The sequence below is a fragment of the Panthera onca genome, chromosome D3 (genome assembly GCF_046562875.1).
Source record: "Panthera onca isolate mPanOnc1 chromosome D3, mPanOnc1 haplotype 2, whole genome shotgun sequence".
Classification (NCBI taxonomy): Eukaryota; Metazoa; Chordata; class Mammalia; order Carnivora; family Felidae; genus Panthera; species Panthera onca.
In genome coordinates, this window is record NC_138350.1 from 18,418,396 (window position 1) to 18,438,673 (window position 20,278).

General features: G+C 52.8%; 1 protein-coding gene across 3 annotated transcripts; it reads right to left on the bottom strand.

Moving 5' to 3' along the window:
• Positions 1-241: 241 nt before the first annotated feature.
• Positions 242-17,105, bottom strand: RAB36 (RAB36, member RAS oncogene family). 3 transcript variants are annotated; one of them, XM_060612591.3, is made up of 11 exons: positions 16,846-17,105; positions 15,988-16,070; positions 12,872-12,963; positions 10,935-11,000; positions 10,407-10,508; positions 7,929-7,993; positions 6,271-6,326; positions 5,155-5,232; positions 4,737-4,827; positions 3,021-3,118; positions 242-2,496 (listed from the first exon to the last, which is right to left on the bottom strand). In XM_060612591.3, the coding sequence occupies exons 2-11, from the start codon at positions 16,054-16,056 to the stop codon at positions 2,359-2,361; spliced, it is 855 nt and encodes a 284-aa protein (XP_060468574.1). In that variant the 5' UTR covers positions 16,057-16,070; positions 16,846-17,105; the 3' UTR covers positions 242-2,358. The 3 variants fall into 3 exon arrangements, with proteins under 3 accessions (XP_060468574.1, XP_060468577.1, XP_060468578.1); XM_060612594.3 differs by having other exon boundaries at positions 2,999-3,118; XM_060612595.3 differs by lacking the exons at positions 6,271-6,326; positions 7,929-7,993 and having other exon boundaries at positions 5,155-5,236.
• Between the last annotated feature and the right edge of the window lie 3,173 nt (positions 17,106-20,278).

Genomic DNA, 20,278 nt, shown 5'->3' on the forward strand with positions numbered 1-20,278 from the left:
GGACCACCTGACTGGGGGACCCATGTAAGGGACACAGCATCCCAAAGCTGAGGCTGCTTGGCAGGGAAACGGGGCTGAGGGACAAGCCATTTCTGAACCACTTGTGTTGTCCTGTTTCTGCCCCAGAAATTACAGCCAAGTCTTGAGGTGTTTGAAGAGAATGTCTTTGTCAGCTTGTCAAGTGATTCTGACAGAGGAGACTCTGAATCAACCGGTGGGAAACAACCAAGCACACAGTGGACAGCATGGGGAAAGTTTAATAAAGGGCCACGTACAGAGAGTGGGCACACACAACATACTGTGGTTGGTTCTAGCTCAGGAGCTAGCAACAGGACACCTTTATTGTCGCCCCCCCCCAACCCTGGGGCCTGAAGGGGTGAGGGGAGGGAGCCAATGGAGAGCGCCAGCCCACTGTGACCGGGCTCCTCCGTCCCGTGACACTTTCTGTTGTGTGCCACAGCCCTGGTCCTAATGTGACCTGCCTGCCCCCCAAGATTGTGTCTAGTGGACCAAGCTGGGGACCCACACCACAGAAGGGCCAGCAAGTCCTCTTTGGGAATCCTGAGTGTGTGAAGCTACATCTATAAGATGGTCACTGAAGCACCTTCGGTAAAAGCTAAAACATGGACACAAACCAAATGTCTCCCTCAGGGGACAGGGCACTTGGGACTCTGGTCCATCACGGGAAGGAAAATGGCAGCTGCTAAAGAACAAGTAGGTTCGGTGTGTGGAGAGGGCTCCTGCAGGTTGACAAGAATGCAGGCTGCCAGGCAGCATGTGTGGTGGAAGCTCATTCTGGTTAAACAAACAAGCCCACAACCATGGTTGTGCTGCCCAGGAATAGTCTGGGAGGATTCCCACAGCCATTAACAATGCTTACTTCCAGGGACAGGAGGGGGACTTTTAGTCTATATACAAAGCTTTGTAGTGTCTTGTTTTGGCTTATCACAAGTGTGTACATAATTCCTTTGTGTGATTTATATAAAGAAGTATTTTATAGCTATAAAAAAAGGACAGCTAAAATGTGAAGGGAGAATGAACAGAAAAAAGATGCCAGGTTCTTCCCCAACCAGCATTTGGCAGTTGCTATCAGCTGATGAACGCCACTGGGCACTTGCAGTGTGCCAGGCACTGTATGGGGTACTGTTCGGGGCACTGACCAGAACAGCTGTTTGCAAAATGCTCACCTGAGAAGCAGGTGGGAAGTGCCCAGATGTGCCCACCTGCTTGTGGCACGGGGTGGGCAGGGATGAGCAGGCACCCACCCAGGGCCGCGGAGTGTGGGGTGTGTGGGGGTAGTCAATAGCTCCCACAGAAGAGTAAGATGAGGGTATAGAGAGAGCGGGCACTCTGGGAAGGAGCTGGGGAAGGGGTGCCTGGGTTGTTCCTTCTGGTTCTGGATGTGCAGGACAGGGTGGTGTAGGTGAGGAGCCTGCTAGACTCTGGAGGGCCTCTGATATCCTCGAAAGATACGTGGATGCCACCACAAAGGTCCTGAGAGGCACACACCCAGCATTTTCTTGTTTTCCAGGCCCTTCCTGTGTAGGCCGGAGGGAGAGAGGGATGGCAGGGCAACCGTGGACACCAGCTCAGCAGTGTCTGGGTGACCATTGCTGGTAACAGCAGGGCAGTGCCATGCACATTGGATGTAGTAGGAATTTACCTCAGGGGCAGCTGGGAAGCCTTCTTCCCATAGCACAGCTAGGGAAACTCATTGTCCAGGTGGGCCAGAGGGGCATGAATAGCCTATTCTGCACATTCTCACCCACTGACCAATAGGACAGGATCCCAGGGATCAAAGGTGAGCCAAAGATGACCCCTTGGCCAAAAGGGGCCTGAGAGACCATCTTGTCCATCCTCCTCCAGAGGGGCAAGGCTGCTGAGGGATCCCATAAGTCTGTGGCAGAGGGACAGTGGACGATGAAGCCTGGGGCTCCGAGGCCCAGAACTTCAAGTCCTGTTGAGAACAGAAAAGTCCCAAGCAGGGATGACAGGTGGATTTTCCCTCATATGCTGACTTTGACAAGTCCTGCTTGCCTGGACCACTTAGATGAGAAGGATTCTGAGGCCAACCCAGGAAAGCTGGGAGAGTGCCTACATGGGCAGCTGATGTGTGCCGAGGGTAAGAGATAGTGGGGCACAAGTGTCTCATATCTGTTGTCCTGAGGCCTCTCAAGGCCAGGTGAATCTAGAGGAGGGACTGGCCTTCCAGATGATCACCACAGTATACCCACAGCTGGGCAGTGAGAGGCTCCTGGGCAGCCAGAGCAGGTCTTTCCTGGCTCCTGACCTGCTAACGACAAGTGGCTGAGCTCTGGGGCTCAGCATGGTGCGTGGGCAGACACGGATGGCTTCCTATCACCCCTCCACGGTCATGGAAGGCACTGTCCATGCATGTGCAGGGAGTAGAGGCTTCGGATGCAGGCCCCAGCTAACAGCAACCCAGGCTGGAGGATGTCTTGCTCTCCTGGGTCTCGGGTGGACTCCCCTCCATTCCTGTAAGGTTGGAAAAAGTCACATGGCCTCAACTAAGCACCTGTAGCTGACACTGGGCAGCCTCCCTCCCCTGCCACTGGTTCCCTCTGGTGACTCCACTGGTCCCAGCTGAGCTTGACCTCCTGGGCCTCTCAATCAAGGCCCTGATTACCTGGCACAGGCTGAGAGGCCTAGGATGTATTCTAGGTGGCGGAACAGCATGGGCAGAGACACAGACTAGAAGAGCCAAAGCCCGGACACATCCATGCAGCCAGGGATGCCCAGCCTGGCTCATGAGGAAGCTGCTGGAAGGGCAAGGAGAGCCAGGGAGGGAGTCTGAGCTGGCAGGCAGGGTCAGGGAGGCTGTGGGCCTGAGGTCCGAGTAATGGCAAAAAGGATAGCCCAGAGAGGACAGCACAGGGGGACGAGTTAAGGGAATGGGCTCTTGGGACAGGGGGATGGTGGACATAGATTTTAGGCTGCAAGCCTGCTCCCCAGTCCCCGCCCTGCTGTCTGTACGCACGGATGAGGTCTCCGTCGCCGACCTGGAGCTGGGCACTGCTCCTCCTCTCCAAGTCCTGCAGAACCGACTGCTCGAATGCCAGGGCAGCTACACGGCTGAAGAACGCCTTCACATTCTCCCCTGTGGGCCCAAGAGACAGCCCTGACCCTGTCGCCTCTCCCCTCACCCACAGACGAATTTGTGAGCCAACAGGTGCGGGAGCCAGGGCGGCCCGCCTGTGGGGCTTCCTGAGGCGGCACAGTGCAAAGGATGGGGCGGGCTGGCCCGGCCTCCCACCTCAGGGGGCTCTGGGGCCCCCTGCCCTGGCAGCTCCCTCAAATCTGAGGCTTGGTTTCCCAGCATCTACTCTTCCAATTATTCGCCACTGAACATCTCCTGTGGGCCAGGCACTGGGATGTGTGGAGATCAGAGGGTGTCTGCTCTCTTGTCACTTTTGAGCACCTATCCAGTGAGCAGTTGTGAAGATTAATGTTCTGTCAACTTCCACATGGAGACTTTGTGTATCCTCCTCCAGGTGGAGGAGAGCACCCACCTGGGCACAGGGCTAGATTCCAACTCCTGACATGCACATGACCCTTGTGCAGCTAACAACCTATACAACTGCTCAGGGCAATCCTGCTTGGCCCATAGGAGAATTCTCAACGAATGTGCTGTTACTCTAAGAGGGTGGGTTCTCATAGGCACAGTGGATGTTGTCAGGAAGGGGCAGAGGGAACTGGGCATGGCCATTGCCACACTCTTATCTGTGTCAGGCTGGAAGTTGTGCTTCCACCCGTGGTGCCTATCCCACCATTACCTCACCAAGTCCCTGGCCAGATGTTTACCGCAGCCCCTCACCCAGGGCAAGGACTACAAGGCATAATGCCTGAGTCCCCAGAGCCACTGGGGCCTTCTATGAGCTATGCAATAACTGCATGTTATTTCATTTCATCCCTGGCAACAACCTGTGTTTTTAAAGTGTGTCCTTTGCTTCTCTGCATTTTCTAACTTTTCCACCATGAATACACATGGCTTTTATAATTTAAGACATGTTTTTTTTTAATATATGAAATTTATTGTCAAATTGGTTTCCATAAAAGACAACATGTTTTTACAGTAAAAACAAGATGAGATAGAAAGCATCACCCATTTCTCAGATGAGGACACTGAGGCTGAGAGATGTTAAGCATCTTGCCAGGGCTGAAGTAAACAGTGGCTCATGGGTGAAGGTGGCACAGGGACTGAGGGCTCACTGTGGCTGGGGCCCAGTGTGGCTGGAGGACAGATGGGTGGGATGTGGATGAGGGCCAGGGGGCCATGAGCAGTGTTGCAGTGTCTTTCACGATGACACCCGGGGAAGGGGTGGGAGCCCCCAGTTACTGGACCCTTCTATGTGCCAGGAGGTACCTCTTACCTGGCTACCTCAGGTGGGGGGTGGGCAGAATGGTACAGTGGTTACAGGTGAGGGCTATATTCCAATCCCAGCCCTGCCACTTCCTCCCTATGACCCTGGACATGACCCACAGGGATAAAATGGATCTGACTCAAGGAGGGAGGGGGTTGCATTACAGAACACAAGCATAGGGCCAGGTGTCGCTATTCCTGTTGCCTACGGGGGAGGGCTCCTAGTCTGCCTTTAGGGATGGGAGACTCCTCTCAAGCAATGGAAGGCCCTGCATCGTCACCAGCACAGCTGGCTGTGACTCAAGCATTCCACAGAGACACAGAAGGAAGCTCTGCATGCACTGTGGCAACTCACCTGTCTTAGCTGACACCGACCAGTACTCTGCCCGCATCTCGCTGGCCAGGCGCACAGCCTCCATTTCTGCCTGCTCACATGCAGCCCCTGACTGGGAGAAGCAGCCCTCCTGACCCAGCTTTCCAGGCCCTCCCTGTGGGGAGGCACTTCCTACTGGGCCACCTCCCTCCCCATGTCACCCTGGGATGGTCAGCCTCAGTGCACAGGTGGGGGTACACATCCCCAGGGGTGAGACCCCAGTGATCCCTCAGACAAGACAAAACAGGAACAGGGAACTCAGGTGCCCCTAACTTTCAGCTCCTGGCCTCCAAATCCCCATCTAGGCATGTCAGCACCACCCTCCATTCTCCAAGCTTAGGCTGAAAGTGCATGCATTTTCCCGGGCGCCATCCTAAGCCTCTAGCTCTGGCGTGCTCACCAGAAGGTCCTTCTTGGTTCCCACGAGGAACACGAAGCAGGAGCCTGGCTCGTTCTCCCTTAGCGCATCCTCCAGCCACTGCCTGGAATGCACAGAAGGAAGACAGGCTGAGGAGGGCATCCGTCTCCCTAGAGACGTCTGAAGAAGACCAGGGAATGGAGGGTGCAGACCTGGGTCCACCCGAGAGCTAGGAGCATTGAGCCTCCAGTTGCAGGGAGGGCACCTAGACCCAGCTGGCTGAGTGGGGCGCTGGTCCTGCCACCAGCTGGACTGAAGGTGGGTGGGGATGCAAAAGCACTTGTCAGGGGAGGTGAAGACCCTACCCTGGCAGCGCCCTCACCCTGTGTCAGCTTGGGTGAGTGCTGTCCTTTCATCAACTTAAACAATCACCCCAGCCTCCCTTACGGGGTTTGGGAGAAGCTGGATATGAATGCCCCAAGCCCAAGTGAGGTGAAAGGACTTTGGTCAATTCCCAATTCCCAGCAGAAGCAGATGGCCTCCCAGAATTGGTCATGTTACCAGGTCTCCTGACTGATCTCTACCCAAGACAGCAAATACTATCCCTTCAGACAGGACTGGATATACGTCATTTGTAGGACCCAGGGCAAAGTGAAAATGTGAGGCCCCTCCTCCAGCAATTATTAAAGCTTTCAAGATGGTGACAGCAGAGCATTAAAGCAAATGCAGGCTCAGGGCGCCTGGTGGGGCTCAGTCAATTAGACGTCCGACTTCAGCTCAGGTCATGCTTTCATGGTTTGTGAGTTCGAGCCCGCATCAGGCTCCCTGCTGTCAGTGCTCTCCCTCTCTCTCTGCCCTTCCTCCATGCACACTCTCAAAATAAATAAGCATTAAAAAAAAAAAAAAAAAAGAAAAGCAAAGGCAGGACCTTGTGAGTGCTGGCCCCAGTATGACTGGGCTGCCCGTGTATCCTGAACTGGCCCTGCCTTCAGCAGATGGATGCAAATTTTAAAGGATAATTTGGCAAATTGGACAGTAAGTGGCCTGTGGGCAGTCAGTTCTGACAAGTGAGCCTGGTCATGTGCACCCACCAATGGGGGCCCAGCTCGTGGGTGTTCCCAAACCCAAGAGGACCACAGGGGCCACAGAGTCCCAGACTTGCCTGGTGTGCTCCAGAGTCTGCACATCAGTGAGGTCAAAGGCTGTGATGATCACTGTACACACAGGGAGAAGCCAAGAGCAGGTCAGCAACAGGTGAGGCCAACATGGTGCGACCAGGAAGGGCTCCCCTCATGCAGCTCCCTGTTCCCCAGGAGAAACCCAGAGAGGAGCCTGGCTCCCACACAACTGCCAGAGTGGTCCCCCAGGCAGTCGGCTCTGGTCCCCACTGTGGGGGCTGGGGAAGAGACACTCCATAGCTGCCCCTTGGGACCTACCTACCCACCACCCTTTCCAACCCATATCCAGAGGTCCAGCCCCAGGGGTTATCCAGGGAGGCAAGATGAGCTCATGGGCTCCTGTGTTCAAACTTCTCTTCTGCCACTTACAGCTGAGGGAGCTCAGATGAGGGTTTTAACTGCTGAGAGCCTCAGTTTCCCCATCTGTGAAGTGGTGAGAATGATATCTCAGGCTCTCAGGGTTGCCATGAGGATTAAGCAAGAATAGCTATTTTACAAGCTCTTGATCTAGGGCCTGATGCAGGGATTTTGACCAATGGCAGCTATGGCTATGAGGACAATTAGCAACAACCAGCTTTAGGAAAACAATTTCTGAGGAGCAAGGTAGACAGAAAATTGGGAGATGCAGCCGCTGCCCCCTAGGTGCCTCTCCTCAATGGCTCCGCCCTGGACCCGTTTTGTCCAGGGTGTCCAGGAGCCCGTTGGGAGTCCTGAGGGAAGCCCCATGTGGAGGACATTCCAGAGTGGCCCTGGGGAAGTGAGCGGGGCTGGGCAGAACCTTCCTCTGCACCTTGGCTGAAGGTTGTAGGAGGCCGCCTGAGGCAGAAAAGAATGGAAATGAAGGAGGACACTGAGGACCTTGATGGGGGTGGGCCAGGGTGCAGTTCCCAGGGGTGTCCCGGTGCCTCACACGTCATCCTCAGGACGTGTCATGCCCCTGAGAAGACGTGCCAGTGCAGGAATTCCAACCCACAGCCAAAGTGCTTATGGTTTGTTTCCTGTTTTTGCTTTTCTCAAATCTCAAATGGAAACTTGTAATTTCTTTACACCAGTACTGAGTAGACATAACTGTGCCTCAAAACTTGAGCCTGGTTTTGGAGCCTGTGAGCGGTTCTCATGTCTCCCATTGAAACCCCTTCTTCCTGGGAAGCTGGGGTCGGAGTGGGGAGCTTATGCTGCTGCCTACTGCCTGGGAGGCCTGCCCAGTGCCCGGGCCACCCCCACTATCCCCCATCCGCAGGTGCAGTCCTGTGGCCCTGCCACTCCTCCCCTCCAGCCTAGCCTCCCTGCACCTTCTCCAGGAGTCGACTATGCTCTTCTTTTCTTTTTAGGGGGTTTCTAGACATGCATCTCCCTCTCTGAGCATCCTTCTGAGCTGAAACTGTGGCTGAGACTCACAGGGAGCAGCCACCAGCACAGGGTCCCTGAAGGATGTGACTGCGGAGGCCAACCACCGGCCGGGTTGGCTGGAAGGCAGTTTCTTCATCCCAGAGGACTGGCCAGGAATTTTCTCAGTGGTCCTCGGAGGACAGATTTGGTGTCTGCGTGGAGGACCTGGACTTCTTGTTATAAGCCCAGTGGGAGCCTCCTGCTGTATGTGGTTGAGGGCCCCACCATTGCCATCACCCAGATGCTCACCCTGGGCACCCCGGTAGTAGGCAGATGCAATGCACTTGAACTTCTCCTGCCCTGCTGTGTCCCAGCTGTGTGGTGGCAAAGACAGAAAGGGAAACAGAGAGGTGGCAGATTAAGCAATTGCAGTGGTCTGAGCCAGCAGGCTAGTGGGGCTGTGGGTGGGCAGGCCTGAGGGCCCGTCCCAGCTACCAGCCAGTAGTCCCCGCCCACCAATTCCTCATGATCTCTTCCTAAGGTGCCCCATGGGGGAGCTTCCTGGCTGGATTCACCATGCCAGTGGAGGAGGGGGCATGGCCCAAGTAGTTCTACTGCCTGGATAAATGGAGTTGTAGCTTAGTCCCTTTGGACCATGCCATTAAAAAAGAGAGTATGTTCCCTGATATGCTTGCTCTGAAGATGTGGAAATCCACCTGCAGGGGAGGCCCTGTGAATGGGAATGGGGCTCCAGGCTAGGCTGCCAGCTATGGATCTGCCCTTGCTCATGTGTGGCTGGGCCATGGCTTCAACATTCTGTACTGCAGCAGAGGGGATGTTCAGGTTCTGGGTGGGGGGGTGGGAGTATATAACAGGGACATGGTTTGCATCTCCTGGGTGACTCTGAGCTCTGGCTCTCTGGAGGGGCACAGCCCTGACTTTATGGAAAAGAATGCCACAATCGATTAATGATGTCTGCCATGAGCACACTATAGGAGAGGGGGACACCCATGCTGAGATCTACTTGCTCTTGTTTAGAAACAGGCAGGTGATCAATATGCAGGCCTAAGCCTGAAAATCCATTCCCTTTTAAAAATAATAGATCGGGGTGCCTGGGTGGCTCAGTCGGTTGAGCATCCAACTTCAGCTCGGGTCATGATCTCACAGTTCGTGGGTTCAAGCCCTGCACTAGGCTCTGTGCTGACAGCTCAGAGCCTGAAGCCTGCTTCGGATTCTGTGTGTGTGTGTCCCTGTCTGCCCCTCTCCTGCTCATGCTCTGTCTCACTCTGTCTCTCAAAAATAAATAAATGTTAAAAAAATAAAATAAATAAATAGATCAGAATTTAACTCTTCAGCAAATGGAAAAGTAGACAAGCCATGAATAAGACCTCAAAAGTCTGAAATGTTTTCATGTGATTCAGCATGACGCAGAACATTTTGACTCTATTCTTTCATTAATTCATTCATATTGTCTTTCATTTCTGAAGATGACTCTGGATGGGAAGCTGGAGGGTGGCCTGGAGGTGGGGCCAGATGGATAGCTAGCAGTGGCCTCAATGTAGGACAATAAGAAGCCAAGCCAGGACAGTATCTGTTCTAGTTAGATGTGGCCAGTGGCCACAACGGGGAGCCCAGCACAGGCCATTCTCTGCACGGCTCCACCTAGGCTGCCCCATCAGCTCTGTGCTCCTCAGCTCTCCTGGCTCCGGAGCCCCTTGATCCCACAGCCCTGCATTTTCACAGCCTCTTCTGCTCTGGTCTGGCCCTGTACTCTCCCTTGTGCAAGATTCAGCAGTGCCACCTGTATCACTAGGACTGCACTGGGGCTGTCCTCAGGGAAGCAGACATTATCATGACAGAGTTAGGAGCTGAGGTCTATGAGAGGGTGACCTCCATCTTGATGACCATAGATTCCCCGGCTAAGCCCAAGCAGGGCATAGAGGATGGAGAAATGAAACCAGAGGAGCAGGGGTGAACCCCAGGGAGAGAGAAAAGAGAAGGGGACCAGGACAGAGGCAGTAGGCAAGAGGAGGTATAGGAGCAGCTGGGCAGAGAGCATAGAATGTGCCATGCAGGGCAGCTTGGAAGCGGGGAGGAAGCCACACAGGAGAGGGTAGGGCTGGTGACGCAGAGAGGCCTGCAGTATCCTCCAGGTGCCAGAGGAGAAGGAAGGTAAGGTCCAGAGCTCTAGTGGGAAAGTGTGAGGCTGGGGAAAAGACTCTGGGCTGTTCTGAGGGAAACTGGAGGGAGAGGCTGAAGCCAGTGGGTCACTGAGAGGCAGAGACATGGGGTCTGGCAGGGAAGCAGACAGACACAGGGAGATGGAGCAGAGCAAGGGCAGGGGGTGGGGGTGGGGGTGGTACATCAGGCCTGAGGAAGGCACATGGACTAGGTGCCTTTTGGCTCCATTTTCCAGATGAGAACAGATGCTCACAGGCCTGAGGTGACTGGGATCACCAGGGGCCAGGCAGACCTGGACCCGGAGCCAGAACCTGAGGGGTGGGCATTAAGAGAGAATGAGGGTGAGTAGGCTCATTGGTCTGTGAGGCCTTTCCCAGGTCTGATGACCAATGTGAGACACCCATGGGGACTGAGGGAGTATACAGGGCCTCGGGGAACTGGAGAAGTCCAGTTTCACATAACTGTTCCTGTTTGTCCAGACAGGTCCTCACTGGGCACCACAGGGCACAGTCAACAAGGAGCTTACCAAGGCTTTCCCCAAGGGTCTCCTCCGCAAAGCCCACCCATGAGCCACACAGGAAATGCTGTGACATGATGGTGACTTACATTTGGAGGCTATAGGGAATCCCAGCAATCTCAAAGCGCTCGATTTCAAAGTCTACCCCGATGGTGGCCTTGTAGTCACGGTCAAAAACATTCTTGCAAAACCTGCGGGAGTTGAGGGAGTCATCAGAGAGGCTGTGTGTGGAAGCTTTGCTCACGACAGCCAAAGTCTGCAGGCAATGAAAAATTCACCCTGTAGGGAATATAAGGAGATGATGGTTCACAGGGATAGACCCTAGATGGAATGAGCTGCCAACAAGAGCTTTGTGGGGGTGGAGCAGCAGCCTGGAAGGCAAACACTGCAGGTCAGGGCCAATGAGGTATGAGCCCGTGGTCCCAGGGTATGGTGTCATGAATGCCAGGCTCCTGGGATGCTGCGCCCTTCTCCTGACCTGCCACTCCCTGGTTCCCTGTACCCCCTCTGGAGACATGGTTCCCATCAGCCAAGCAGTTTGGACTACGACAAAGTTATATGGGCCTCCCAGGCAAAAGTGTGACAACCGGTGCTGGGAGGTGTGGCGGCAGGCATACCTGTGGATGAGGCTGGTCTTGCCCACGTAGAGATCGCCAACGACAACCACCTTGGAGAGTCTGAGCCTGTGAGGGATATGGGTGTGTTGCTCTCAAGCTTGGCCACAGAGCATCTTCACACATATGGGCCCTTCCTTCCCTGAGCTCCCCACTCATGAACCACCCCTCAATCCTTGACAGGGGACAGGCCACCTGCTGAGACACTCTGGGATGTCTAGCCCCATCCCTGGTATTCAAAGGGGAGGGCAGGAGGGTCTGCATTTGTTCTGGGGACTCTGCCGTTTCTGGGGCCATACCCTTGTGCCACTGGGCCAAGCTCTGTCATGAGGATAAGAATTGGGCATGATGAGAGGCTGAGTCTTGGGCTGACGGGGTGGAGGGAGGAGTCCTAGGTGGTGTGATTTACAAGCTGGGGGTGCAGTAAGGAACCAGGAGCCACTGATGCAGACATAACACCCATGTGCAGGGAATACAGGCATGGGGGAAGAGAGCCCCTGCGTGCTCATACCCCCCCTGGCGCTGCATGGGCTCTTGCTCTTTGCAAGCAGGTGCTCCCTGACCAGGACACCATGGCCACCAACTGCCTTGGAGGTATCTGCAAGGTCCAGGCAGGCCCCAAGAGGTGAGGAGTGGACAGGAGTCGGACCAGGACACGGCACCAGGCTGTGGCTTGAGGCCAACCGGCTCTGAAGTTCTTGGGCTCCCCGGGGACCCTGCTCACTGAGAACAGCCACAGCCTCACCCTGTGTGTGTCCTGCACTCCCTGCGGCAGCATGCCTGGGACTCCTGGTGATACTTTAAGTTTCTGCAGCTCGCGCCACAGGAGCTCAATGGGGAAACATTTGACCAGGCACTCCCTCTGCCGGCAGACCGCGAGAAGGCACTTGTGTCACCTGGTGACCCGGTGTAGTTCCCCTGGTCATGTCCGAGAGTGCAGCAGCTGTGTCTTCTCTGCTCCCAGCTGGCTTCTAGGTCTGGAGCAGGGCGGCCCTGACTCCACTTCCCAGATGAAGGAGTAAAGGTACTGCTGAGGTACTGTGGGGGTACCCACTGTGCCTCAGTTTCTGCACGTCCCAGAGCTGTTGTTGAGGGTCAGAGAGGTCATCTGCGTGAAGCACCTTATAAGGTACCAGTACGTCCTAACTGGTGGCCAATGCTCTCAGCCCATGACCATGGCTGCTTTGGCTATTCTGACCTGAGCGCAGCCTCACCTTGTGCCACCTTGGGAGCCTCAGTGCTGGGTGTCCGCTGCCACCTCACTATACCGTGCGACACCTGTGAGCTCAGCGGACTGCCTGAGCAGACTGTGAGCTCCTCAGGAGGAGAGGCAGAAGCAGGCCCTGGTCCCTGTGTGCCAAGAGGAGTAACTGCTAACTCCCTGTGCTGGCAGAGCTGGCTGCTGCCAAGGCAGGAACGAGGTGGTGCCAGGCGCTACAGGAATGAGGTGGTACCAGGTGCTGCCGAGGAGGGAACAGGACAGACATGGCCCATGCCCTCACAGGCTAGGTCTCGTGAGGAATCCAGATAGGCAAACTCGGAATTCTGTGAGCTAAGTCCTTGGGACCCAGAAGCACACAGGAGGGGCACCCCACCCAGCGCAGGCTGGGGAGCAGGGGTAATGGGGGACTCCCCTGACACTAGACTGTGAGCTGAAAGAGTAGGAAAGACATTCCAGACAGAGCAAGCAGACATACACGGAGAGAGACCTCAGGCTGAAAAGTCATGGCGCGACTTACTGAGAAAAGGGAGTCGTTCTCTATGGCAGAGGTGGGTCAAGCAAAGCCAGATCAAAATCCCCATCAGCTCCAGGCCTGTACTGGGCTGCACAGGTGTCATCTCTGTGTTTCATTTGTTCGTTCATACATTTATCCATGCATTCATTCCTTCTTGCCACCTCCCCACACATCCTGCACCCCCTGGCATGTGGGGTCACTCACCCGACGGTCCCCGTGTTCCTGCTCTGGCAGGTGCTGCTGACCTGCCCGTGAAAGTGCTCCTTGAGCTGCAGGCAGGCGTCAGGGGTGTACCACTGGAGAAAGACAGACAAACAGGTGGGCACTGTACCCTGTGAAGCCACGGCTCCATCACCAAGCAGGGCAGCGAGGTGGTGACTTGTTTCCCAGCATTCTCTCCCGCCCCAGCCTTGAAGCTCCAGCTTCATTAGCTTTCTCTGATCCCTCTGTCACATCTGTCTTCTATCCCATCAGTGGCCCTGAGGCTCCAGGGTCTTGTGAGTCCTGAGGAGCAACAGCAGAGGCCAGACCAGACCAAAGGACCCAGGTGGTGACTTGGAGAGCTGGGTCTAGCCTGGGGCAGCTGTACCTTTGCTGTGGGCATGTGGCAGATCTCTGTCCTCTCGGGGCCCCTCAGGGTGAGATGAGGGGTGGGCTATGAGGGCCCTTTTAGCCTCCAAGGTCCTTCCATACTTTCTGCAGATCTTGGGTGCCATTTTTCTTTAAAAATATGCATATGTGCACATGGGAAATGTCCTGGAGGGCTCTTTTCATCTTCCACATTTCTTGGAAGGCAAAACTGGGCTGTGGTTTAAGAGTACGATCTCTCTTAAACAGGAAGAGGAGGACCTGTGTCCACTCTTAGCTGCTGTGTGATCCCAGACAGCTGTCTAATGTCTCTGAACTTTAATTTCCCCATCTGTTAAGACTTCAGAAGCCTGGAGGCATAGAATGAAATCATGTTGTAAAGCCATCAGGGCAGACCCAGCCTGGCACATATTAAGTGCTCAGCAAATGTTCACAGCTATTAAGAGGTCATGACACATGTTGAGTGCACTTTTGTTTTATAATTGGAAAAGACGATATTAAACAAGCTGAAGGTGACTGTTATGTTTTACTCTCAGATTGGCGGAGGCTAAGGATAGAACATGGTAAGGACACGGGGAGAAGGGCATCGTTGGAAGCTGTTGGTGTTCTCTGCTATGATATGGTAGTAGTCCCCCGGGCCGCCCTCTGTGTCCTTCAGAGGGGCACTGCTTGGACCCACAGCTCCCCTATGGCAAGAGCTCCACCTCCTCCCTTAGCCCTAGTATTTCTTCTGCGTTCCCAGGCACTGAGATGGGCTCTTCCCTGGCCCATGTGCCCCCACAGCTCCATGTGGGACAGAGGAAGCAGGGACAGTGGAAGGAGCTTTACAAAAGGGTAAGTCACAACATCTCAGTAGGCCCGTTTCCTCATCGGTAAAGTGAGGATACTCATAACAGCAGCTCTTCATATGGTCGTTGAAGGATCAAAGGGGTAATGCAGGTGAACAGCTTAGCCCCGTGGCCCACATTCATGTGGAACAGTGTTAGCTACTTTAGGAGAAAGCTGGCTGCTTTTTCTTGTCGACTTCCATGTCGGCTTCAAAACAGGGGCCAGCCTGGCCAAAGTGGTCATTAGAGGAATCCCACCATTTTGGATGCACTGAAGAAATGTAATAAGGAAGACTGGGCAGGAAGCGTGGGCTGATTTTGGATACAGGGAAACTGAGGCACAGAGTAACAGGAGTTACTGACCATGAATTTCTCAGGTGTGAAATGGTATGGCCCTGGGATACAAGATGAAATGCCACAGATGGGAGTGGGGAGAATATTACCCTCTGTGAAAACACGATGGATGCCCCAGGGTAGGGGAAGGTTGGAGCTCTGGAGTCAGACCCACATCAAGTCCTGGCTCTGCCACACCCAGCTGTGTGATGCCAGGCAGCTCTCCCTACTTCTCTGAACCTTGTTGGTCTCTGTAAACGGGGTCCTCTGTCCCTGAACTGTTTTGTGCCCATCACATTTCCCTTCCTTTTGCCTCATGAAACATCTGTGTCCATCATCCCTGGTTACCACTGTCAAGCTTTCTAGGGAAGCAATTGCCTGGGCTTCTGTTGAGATGGAAAATTCTGGGGGAATTGTCCACAGATCTGAGGCACCACAGCTTTCTCTGTGGGTGTGTAGAGGAAGAAAAGATGAGAAGATATGGTTGCAGACCCAAGTTACCCAAAGTCCTACAGCCATCTCCTTCTTCCTTAACAGTCTGGGCACAGAACTCAAGAAAAGAGGTCACTCTACAGAGAGGATTTTTCCCTCCATGCCTGTCCCAAGTCACATGGAGGCAACCACTGACAGCAGCATCTCATGTGTCCTTCCAGAGGTATTTTTGGCATGTACAAACACATACATTTGCTTTCTCCCCTCTCCTTTTTTCCACCCATGGAAGTACACTACACACTGTTCCCTTCCTTGCATTTTACTTAATTGACTTTAGCCATTACTGCACATCAGCTCCTGAAGGGAAGGAAGCCTCATTCTTCCTCACGTCTGTTAGGAAGTAGCATTTTGCTGTTGAAGCAGCCCCCTCTGGAGGACATTTACATTGTGTCTGACCTGTTTTACAAATTGCTTCAATGCCTGGCCTTGAATGGCTGGATCAGAAGGCAGGGGCAGCACAAAGGTGGGAAATACTGTCTCACTGCCCTCTATAGGGGTTGTACTGATTTGCATCCCCTGATGCAATTAACACTGGATTTTAATACACATGGCAGAGAGCTGTGGGTTTTCAGCAGGAACCAAGCCGAATGGTAAAGAGGGACACCCCCGGATTTGGTTTCAGGAAACTAGAATACTATTTTGATAACAGTAGTAATAATGAGAAAGGCAGAAATACCCACAACGCGGGTAAGGGAGCTCCCATTTACCAAGAGCCAGGCACCCAGTGTGAGAGGAGTTATCCTTATGTATCAGCAGCTGAGAGGTTGAGTGACGTGCCCACAGTCACACAGTTAAATGACAGAGTCAGGATTCACACCCAGGACTGTCTGACAGCAAAGTCTGTGCCTTTAACCTCCATGCCACCCTGTCTCCTGGTGTCACCCTTAACTTGCTGGTCCACTTTGGGAGAGTCAACACCAAATCTCCCTGCTTCTCTAAACTCTGGTAAGTTCCCAGGGTCTGTTAGTGAGGGACTGATCTCCTAGGCTCCTGTGCTTTGTTTCCAGTGATGAATGCAGGTGGGGAAATATGGATTTGGACATGAAACACACATAAAGGGCTGGCCTAATGACTCTCTACCTTAGGGAAGCTGGTGATGATGCGGTCCCGGCTCACAGGTGGCCCCAAAGGCGTCAGGGAGGACCTCATCCTTCCAGAATGTCCTGTGGACCCAACCAGGGGAGAGTTAGGGAGCTGTGCAAAACCCTGGGGACTCAGCCTCAAGTTTATGTTTAACTTCTCAGCAGCTTTAAACATTGATCCTGGCTTCCTTCTCAGTCAAGGATACTGGCCAGAGGTCATCTCTTTCCATCTGCAGACAGTATGGTTGGGGTGGGGGTGGAGGGAACCAGGCTTTCCTAGTCCTGCCTGGGAGTCAGGAAGACCTGGGTCTCCTTCTGCCAGGTATCCAACCAGGAGAGGCTGCTCTCTGAACTTATCACTGGGGTGCGAGTGAGGCATTGCACAAACGCTGAGCTGTGCATCATGGCCCAGGTGGAGGAAGTGGAATTGCGGTGGTGAGGGGTGGTCCCTTGCTCCTAGTCTCTAAGGGATTAAGGTTTAGTTGGTGGTGGGGGGCTTAGGTTACAGCCCACAGGCGTTTCCCTGTACCCCCTCACCATGCCCAGCACCTGGCCCCTCAGGCCTATTCAACAGTCCTGCATCTTCTGTCTTCCCCCTTTCCCCACGAGGGTGGCCTTGGCCGAGGCCTTAACCAGGCCTATCGTCCTCCCGGATCTAATCTGACTCTCCTTCAGGACCAACACGGGCCTGGCCCGAGGTGGGCGCTCAGGGAATGAGGCCCCGGGGCTGCAGGCCTTGGCTTTCAGGTTACCTCGGTGAGAGGTGGGCGGGGGCGCGGAGCCCTCCCAAATAGGGCCTCCGGGACAAGCCCATACGGGGGCGAACGAGGTTGGGGCAAGGGTATGGCGGACTCACCCACGGAGGTTGCGAAGGCTCCAGAAGCTTGGTGACCTGGTCAGGCTGGGCCCCGGGCAGCGATCACCATGACAACGAGCACCACGCGAGACCCGCCGGCTTCTGACGAATCCAGGGCGTCGGGGACGGGGTCTGGGCGGGGCTCACAGCGGAAAGAGTCCCACACGCAGATAGCGCAGTCGGTCACCGTAGCAACCGCAGCCTCTTGGGGAACGGCGGAACCCTCCAGGACACTGCACAGGCGCCTGCGATCACCTTGGTAACAAGGGCCGGAACTGGCAGGCAGGCTGTGGGAGGGGGGCAGGGAGGGTCCAGGGGCGGGGCCGAGGCCCTAGGGGTGGGGCTGAGCGTGGAGAGACTCGCGCACCCGCCTCCCTGGGATAGGTGGTGGCTCAAAGGAACGGATAGAGATTATGTGAAGTATTTAAATATTTATTTTCAGAATATTAAATATGATTTTTTATGGTTATCTAAATTTTTTATGTTTTTCTTTATATATTGGTATGAAGGGATCTCCAAGATCCCTTGACTTCTTGTTCTCACAACCCATATCTGACTTATCGGTACATCCAGTAGGTTCTACCCTGAAAATTTGTCCAGTATCCTCTTACTCTCTTCCACTTCCACTAGTATTGCTCATGTCCCAGCCATTATCTTCTCTCCCTGCAGCTGGTCGCCTTGCCTTCACCCTTGCCCCTGACCTATTCCCAGCTCAGCAACCCCAGGGATCCTCCGGTTAAAACAGATCAGATCATGGCAATCTTCCAATGCCTCCTCATCTCTTCAGAGTAATAAAGTCTTTACAATGGTCCAAGAGGCTTCACCTAATTTGCTCTGGCCTTATTTCCTCTCTTATCTTCTTCTTCTTCTTCTTCTTCTTCTTCTTCTTCTTCAATTTATTTTATTTTAGGCACACCTGGGTGGCTCAGTCAGTTAAGCCACCGACTTCAGTTCAGGTCATGATCTCATGGTTCATGGGTTGGAGCCCCATGTGGGGCTCTGTGCTGACAGCTCAGAGCCTGGAGCCTACTTGGGATTCTGTGCCTCCCTCTCTCTATGCCCCTCACCTGCTCATGCTTTGTCTCTCTCTGTCTCTCAAAAATGAATAGATGTTAAAAATTGTTTTAATAAAATAATTTTTTATTAATTTTTTTTTTTAATTTTAGAGAGAGAGAGCACATCGGGGAGAGAGGCAGAGGGAGAGAGAGAGAGAATTTTAAGCAGGTGCCACTCGGAGCCCGATGTGAGGCTTGATCCAATGACCCTGGGATCATGACCTGGGCTGAAATCAAGAGTCAGATGCTCAACCAACTGAGTCACCCAGGAGACCCTCCTCTCTTATCTTCTACTGTTTACCCCCCAACCCCCCATCCCACACAGGCTCCACTGGCCTTGTTGCTGTTCCTGCAATGCACCAGGCACTGGGGTATTTGCACACTGGCTGTTCCCTAGGTCTGGAATGCTCTTTCCCCTGATATTCACATTGCTCCCCTTCTTCAGCTTCTTCAAGTTTGCTCAGATAACACCTCTAGATGAGGCCTCCCCAAAGCAGCCTATTTACAATGGCAGCATTCTCCCAACCCCTTAATTCTGCTCTGTTTCCCCCAAGCACTTACCATTTTCTAACATATTATATAATTTATTGTTAATGTTGATTGCCTATCTCCCTCCACTGGCAGCAGTGAGAGCAGGGGTGTTTATTTATTTCATCCATGTATTGCATTGGCTAAACAGTGTGCCTGGACAGAGCAGACATTTAGTGAGTGTTAAGTGAGTAAATGAATATTAAATTAAAAAAAAAAAAGAAGGTGGAGAACACTGTTTGAATCATATTTACTTGTATAAGTTTAGCTGAGCTGTGGAAAGCTACCAGTGGTTGTTACAAGTGAAGACAACAAGTTGGCTGGGGGCTGAGAAAGGAGGGAGACATTTTACTTTCATACTTTCTAGATTTTCCTCTATGTGCATATATTGCCTATTCAATAAATAACTCAAATGAAAATAAACAATTTGGGACACAGAGAATAAATAAGATCCCCCATCTCTGGCCCTGCAAAGTCAGACTTGATTATTTTGGTGTGTTTCCCTCCTTCAAGTCTTTCCCCCAGACACCTCCTCTCTGCAATCAGGGCATAAGAACTCTTGCTGTAGCATTGGCATTTAATTGGAGTCCAGCCCCCTGCAGTGGCCTACCATTTATTGACCTTAATCTGCATAGTTCTGAATCTAATGATGCCTGAATATCATATGGCTGGCTTCTGGAGCTCATTTTATAATTAATTTTTGTAATTAATGGCTGTTTATAAGCTGACCTGAGTCACTGAGCTCCTGTAAGCTAATTTCTGTTTGAAGAGTGAGGCATGTGGGCTAGATGGCCTCCAGAGGCACTTGTAAGACTGTGTAATCACAAAATGAGAGAGTAGTTAGCTTTGGAGAGGAGGATGGGGTATGTGATAGGGAAAGAGGATGCAGGCGTTGATAATGTCTGGTGGTGAATTCATAGATCGTTGTTACGTTTTTATGCTTCATAAATTAACATATATATAGCGTAATGTTATGTGTATCTTTAAGAACATAACAAAAAAGAGATTGAAAAATAATAAAATACAAGGATAATTAAAAAAAAAAAAAAACAGGGGCGCCTGGGTGGCTCAGTCGGTTAAGCGGCCGACTTTGGCTCAGGTCATGATCTGGCGGTCCGTGAGTTCGAGCCCCGCGTCGGGCTCTGTGCTGACAGCTCAGAGCCTGGAGCCTGTTTCAGATTCTGTGTCTCCCTCTCTCTGACCCTCCCCCATTCATGCTCTGTCTCTCTCTGTCTCAAAAATAAATAAACATTAAAAAAAAAAATTAAAAAAAAAAAAAAAGACTCCAGGGGCGCCTGGGTGGCTCAGTCGGTTGAGTGTCCAACTTGGGCTCAGGTCATGATCTCATAGTTCGTGAGTTCGAGCCCCATGTGGGGCTCTGTGCTGACAGCTCAGAGCCTGGAGCCTACTTCAGATTCTGTCTCTTTCTCTCTCTCTCTCTCTGCCCCTCCCCTGCTCACACTCTGTCTCTCTTTCTCTCTCAAAAATAAATGAACATTAGCAAAAAAACTCTTAAAAAAAGAGACTCTGTAACCAGATTCTGAGAGGCCTAGGGTACCCAGTTTTGAGAATCTACTTGATTTAGCTTCCTGATTTCACAGATAAGGAATCTTAGACTCAAAAAATCAAAAGAATTTGTCTAGTGAGTTAGAACTATAATTGGAACCCAGATTTTCTGAACTCCTAGCCCAGTGCTCTCTACACCACCTTCCTAAAAAAGCTAAGAGGCTCTGCTTAGAGAGATCTTTTATGATTAGGTCCTTGGAAGGACAGCAGTAGGGGGCAGATCTCCACATCACCATATGGGATCCTTGGCCACAACAGATTAAGTCGTGGTTAGTTATCTTCAT

Bases quoted from the DNA above. Each gene is read 5' to 3' on its own strand.
- RAB36 (XM_060612591.3), bottom strand. From the start codon at position 16,056: ATGAGGTCCTCCCTGACGCCTTTGGGGCCACCTGTGAGCCGGGACCGC. The intron at 6,327-7,928 runs GTGAGCATCTGG...CTGTGTGTACAG, and splicing joins CTACTACCGGGGTGCCCAGG to TGATCATCACAGCCTTTGAC. The intron at 3,119-4,736 runs GTGAGTTGCCAC...TTGGGCCCACAG, and splicing joins GTCGGTGTCAGCTAAGACAG to GGGAGAATGTGAAGGCGTTC.